Source organism: Anopheles gambiae, chromosome X (assembly GCF_943734735.2).
Source record: "Anopheles gambiae chromosome X, idAnoGambNW_F1_1, whole genome shotgun sequence".
In the NCBI taxonomy this organism is placed as follows: Eukaryota; Metazoa; Arthropoda; class Insecta; order Diptera; family Culicidae; genus Anopheles; species Anopheles gambiae.
This window is the reverse complement of record NC_064600.1, coordinates 8,281,807-8,287,555: the sequence shown is the minus strand read 5'-3', so window position 1 is coordinate 8,287,555 and position 5,749 is coordinate 8,281,807. Positions and strand designations below refer to the sequence as shown.

The window sequence follows — 5,749 nt, the reverse complement described above, 5'->3', positions numbered from 1 at the left end:
AGGCGATGTAGCGGTGATGAGGGAGAGACTAACCACATTCTACTGGTAACTAAATGGAAGAACAAACACGCAATTCGTCCTACCCCACAGACCATCATTTAACCTTGAAGAGCGAGAAAGCTTGTTCATTTAGTGGGATCTTTCTTTAAAAAAAAACATCTAATTTAACGAAACTCCACACATTTAGTATCAGAAAAGATATAACTAAAATTGAAATCGTTTGAATTTTGGAATGCTGCGGCCCGCCTGTTTATTTTCTTGCTTTAATTCTATCGAGTATCAAAGTATAAAGTATGTGTGCCTTTGATGCAGGAAGAATGCATTTCACCTGCTCCTTCTGCAACACGGGTACGGAGCGATCTATTCGCCGGAACAAAAAAAAACACGGAATAATTCAGAGAGAACAAAGAATCATGAAAAAGGTAATCATAAGTGCAAAACATAATACACGAACTCTTCCCCAACCCTAACCCACCGTCGCGCCACTACACTTTCTTGGCCGTCTCTTCCACGAACCGCTTCAGCAGGCCGTGCTCGATCGGGATGTGCAGATTTTCCGACCCATCGAGGGAGCGCTTGATCCGCAGCAGCTTGTGGTCGGTAAACTCGGTCAGCTGGGCGCGCAGCGCAATGTCGCTGCTGACCAGGAACGCTTCCCGGCACGCCCAGTACAGGTCCTTCAGCGGCATGCCCGGGTAGTGGGGATGGGCCGGCCCGCCCTGCTCCAGCTGGTGGCGCACGATCGCCATAAAGATGCCGCGCGCGTTCGACGTGAGCGACGCGTACACGCTGGCCATCGAGGAGAGGGCCAGGGCGCCCGCGTTCTGCACCAGCAGCGAGTTCTCGAACGCCGTCTCGACGCCGTACGGCAGCAGCGTGGTCGTGTCCCACCAGCAGAAGTTGTACTGCGCCAGCTTGGAGGCGTCCCACAGCAGCGGCGCGTTGATGTGGTCGATCGTCGCGACCAGGTGCAGGTTCGGCAGGCTGGCGAGCCGGGCCAGTGTCGCCTGCATGCGGTCGGCCCGCATCGCCACCCCGTCCAGGTTGTGCACGAGCAGGAAGACGTGCAGGTCGGGCTGGCAGGCCAGCTCGCGCTCGATCTCGTCGATCGTTTCGTGGTGCAGGGCGGTCGGCAGCTGCAGCTCGAGCAGATCGTTCGCGACCGCGTCCAGCACGTCCTTCACGGTGAGCGAGGGGAAGAACCCGTTCACGACCAGCACCGGCCGGTCGGCTAGCGCGCGATGGTGAAAGCTCTGCAGCAGCGTGCGCTTGGAGCCGAGCCCGTACAGCAGCACGCTGTAGCCCTGGTCGAGCAGGAACAGCCAGCGGGCGAACTGGCGGCTGTGGTCGTCCAGCAGCTCCTGCATGGCGGCCGCGTGCGCCCGGTTCGTGCCGCTCGTGTCCTCCAGCAGCCGCAGCAGCACGTCCTGCGGCAGCCGCGGCGTTTGCAGCCGGTCGAGCGTGTGGTCGGACGTGACCGATTTGCCGCCGGCCGCGAACGTCGAGAAGTAGTCGTCGCTCTGCACGATGTACTGCAGGTCGGGCGGGGCGCTGTGCTTCGAGGCGGCGGCGCGACTCGGCCGGCCCGGTCCGCGTGCCGGCAGGCTGGCGGGGACGGGGATCGCTAGCTTCGGTGCGGCGGTTGACGGAGCGCCCGCAGCCTTCGTGCCGTTCTTGGTGGCGGCGTGCGATTTGCGCCGGTTGCGACCGGCGCTGCTGGCGGTGCTGTATTCGCTTTCGATGTCCGCCGAGCAGCTGCCCTCGCTTGACTGGTCGCCCTCCTCCTCTTCGTCTGTGTCGCTGTCCTCCTCCTCCTCGGACGGTTCGTAATCGCTCTCGCTAGCGGAAAAGTCGGACATCAGCGACGCTTGCAAGGCTTTCGACAGTTCTGGCAAATGGGAGAAAAAAAATGCAACCGATCAGTTAACGGAAGCATTGAGTGGTTGAACCGTTGTGTCAATGATCAAATTTACATCATCAATTTACTTCATCTCAACGACCGGCAAACCCGGGAGTTCCATACATTTTGTATGGGAAGCTATCGTTTTTCACATTAAAACCTGAATAATTTTTGTTGATTTGAAAATAAAAATTTCAAATTTGGTACAAACATGCGAACATTAGTCTTATTTACTTTGGTGAGGAAATGAGACTTTTACAGACTCGTTTACTATTTTTTCATATTTTTTTACGTTAGACAACTCGCCTTTTAAATGGATGTTTTTAGTGCTGTTTTATGTAAAATACATAGAAAGTGCCTTTTTCCATACTTTCTTGAGACGATTTTCAAAACAAAAAACATAAAATTTTCAATTGTTTTACATTGTTTCATAGTCAATGTTATCAAACATTATACGCTTGGTAAGTACCATTTCAAAATTATACATTTTTACATTTTTTGTAACAAAAATTAAATTACACAAAAACATGTTTTAAAAACACTTTTGACGAATAATTTCTGCTTTTCAGGCAAATAAAAGCAAATGAATCAACGCTTATTGCAGTTTCAAGTTGATAAAATACCCGGGTATCCGGTTGTCAAGGTACGCAACCGTGAGGGGGTTCGGACACTCCTGAGGCAGGCCAAGACCGCAAAGTGGCTGTAGAGCCGGATATATAACTAACTAACATCATGACTAATTCAATCATTATGATACAGCATTGAAGGGTACCAATGAATCAACCGGTTCCATGCATAAAACAACTTCTCCGAACATTTTGACACAACTTTGGGGAACCATGATCAAGTTGGAACATACCGGCAAGCGTATTGTTATGAAGCCTCAGCAACCATCCATGTCTATGCAGGATTCATTTCAAGCGTGATCCGGGCGTCATGCCAACAGTTTGATAGATTGATTGATTGTGATATGCAAAGGATCAGCGAAGCGAGTGTGTGTGTGTGTTTACCTTTCTTGGCGTGCTGGCGCTGATGCATCGGCGTCTTCGGCACCTTGCCGGCGGTGCGCGGCGTCCGTGGCGTCCGTGGCGTCCGTGGCGTCCGCGGTGCCCGGTCCGGCAGGGGGTCGGCACGTGGCGTCCGCTGCTGCTGGGCACTGCTCGCCTGGGCGGCCAGCGCACTCATCGAGCCGCGCTTCTTCGGCGTCCGGAAGCCGTAAATGCCGTCGCCCGCCACATCGGTCCGCGCCTCGAACAGCGTCGTGGCGGCCACCTTGTTGTTCAGCAGCTCGAACTCCTCATCGTCGTCCGCCGCACCGGCCATCCGCCCATCGCCACCACTGTCTGCGCCGTCGTCGCGCGCGCTCGTATCGCTGTCGCTCTGCTCCTGGTAGCCGCGCCGTCTCCCACCGCCGGTCACGTAATCCTTCGCGTACCGGGTGTTGGGAGACAGGATGCGAGAGGAGCGCCGCAAGCTGCCACCGCCACTTGGTGCCGATTTGCGCCTCCCCTTCGCCCCGTCGTTGTCCGTGCTGGAGGGTTGCCGGGCGCTCGATTCGTCCACCGACGAGTCCGACTCGCTGTCGCTGCCGAGCAGCTGGGCTAGCCGGCGGTCCTCCTCCTCGTCCAGCTTGAGCGGCACGTGCACCGTTTTGCGGCGGCTCATCTTGATCGCTGAAGCTAAGACGCAAATTAGGCCCGTGTTTTTCTCGACAACAACACAACACAACACCAAACGATACACAGAGAAAGTGAGAAAGACACCGTGCGTACCCTAGCCGACGGTTTCGGACGGTTTGCTGTTGCTGTGTGTTTGATGCGCGCGCGAATTCCGTCGTTTTGTTGACAGCTGGAACTGTCACAAAGCAGCACGTTCAAAACAAACCAGCTTTTGACAGCTTGTGGTTCGGGGTATTTTTTATCTTCGAAGGGAAATTTTTTATTCTATAAAATTTAACATTTCCAGCTGTTCAATTACATTTGTTCGCTTTGAATATAAATGTACGCCTTTATTTGGATGAATTTTGCTGATCGCTTTCGGCAAGGTGACACAACTGCAGCTTACACTATTGCACACCAGGTGGCGCTGCACGCTAGCCAATACACAAACCATCCCGGGACGTGGGGCACGTTGAACGCATGTAACTCCATAACACGCTTGCCAAATGTAACGCAAGGTTAACGGTTTCAAATGTAACGCGATTACATACGGTACAAACATCGGTTTTGGGAAAGTTTCCTTGAAGTTGAACGATTTAAAAACTGAGTAGAAAAAAATCTAAATCTAGGAAAGGGATTTATGTTTCTTCTTCCTCCTCTTCTTCCTTTTTCTCTTCTTCTTCTTCTTTTTTTCTTTTTCTTTTTCTTCTTTTCCTTCTTCTTCTTCTTCTTCTTCTTTGTCCTCTTCTTCGTTTTTTTCTTCTTCTTCTTCTTATTCTTCTTCTTCTTCTTCTTCTTCTTCTTCTTCTTCTTCTTCTTCTTCTTCTTCTTCTTCTTCTTCTTCTTCTTCTCTCTTTTCTTCTTCTTCTTCTTCTTCAGTTTATTCTGCCGATTCCGGAATTGACTCCGGAACCGATTCCGAAGGTGACTCCACAGCCGATTCCGGTCTCCGGAATTGGTTCCGGAATCGAAATCGGCTCCAGAATCAGAATCGGCTCCAAAATCGGAATCGACCGGGGAATCGCAATTTGCTCCAGTAACGGAATCATGATTGACTCCAAAAATGGAATTAGCTCCGAAATGAGCATCAGTTCTTGAACTGAAATAAGAAGTATCAGAAGCGAAATCAGTCCGGGAATCTCCTTCAGAATGAATCGTTGACTAGTAAATTTTGATTTTTTGCGGCTATCAATACGTAGCATCATTGGACTTAAACGCCTATTCTTATGAAGATGCCGAAACCGACTCCGCGTTCGAAGCCGATTCCGATTCCGGAACCAATTCCGAAACAAATCATTACGACGCGACTATCATTAGACCGATACCACATTCTTCTACCAACTCTTCAAACAGCAACTATAAGCGTTTTGATGCTTTGATGCTGCGGTGAGCAACGACATTCAAACCTAGCAAACCTAGAAAACCTATCAAACCTAGAACCAAGCTAGCGTTTTCTCAAAGCAATATTAAAACTTTGTCTAGCTATATGTTGGTTTTCCGCCGGAAGCCTCTTGATGTAAATATTCCAGAGAGGAACTCGAGAGTCTGTACCAATAAATAGATTCATTAAAACCATATATTCTGCAACCTCCTGTTGTCCTGGAGTAGTTGGTTTCATGCTAGTATTGAGATTAGAGTCTTTGCGGAAGTAACACAAATCAACCATTTATACCATCAAAAGCATTTACCAACAACTTTTGAAGATCACTCTTGGCTCTACAGTAATCTCAAAGATCCTCCAAATATATTGCCAACATTAATTGATTAATATAACGTAAGAACGATGGCGAGAAACTTCTAGAAACATTTATATTTCAATCATCAAACTTCTTCAAAATCCCATAAGCTTCCAAAACGCTTTGCATTGATTTGCAAGACCTTAGGGATGGTGGTTCACTTCCGCCTCGTCTAATGCGTAGAGCTGTCAAAGGTGTGTGTCATGCGATCGTGACGCCCTATCCCACCTCCCCTTCACACCATAAACCCTTACCCAATCAGCCTCGACCGAGCTTTGTGATCGATCGGCTCTCGCTAGGGTCGCCCCGTGCCGACCTTTTTCCACCACCCGCCAAATGGCAGAAGAGTGCTGCCGAGTCGTGCCAGCAGCCCCGCAATGGGTGGTCAAGCGAGCAGTACCCGGGACAGACACGTCCACCGCCACCACCTAAAGCCTATCTATCACTGTGGACGT

At 50.4% G+C, this 5,749-nt stretch overlaps 1 protein-coding gene across 1 annotated transcript; it reads right to left on the bottom strand.

Moving 5' to 3' along the window:
- Positions 1-219: 219 nt before the first annotated feature.
- Positions 220-3,749, bottom strand: LOC1271764 (origin recognition complex subunit 2). Its single transcript, XM_310617.5, has 2 exons — positions 2,911-3,749; positions 220-1,888 (listed from the first exon to the last, which is right to left on the bottom strand). The coding sequence occupies exons 1-2, from the start codon at positions 3,563-3,565 to the stop codon at positions 486-488; spliced, it is 2,058 nt and encodes a 685-aa protein (XP_310617.5). The 5' UTR covers positions 3,566-3,749; the 3' UTR covers positions 220-485.
- Between the last annotated feature and the right edge of the window lie 2,000 nt (positions 3,750-5,749).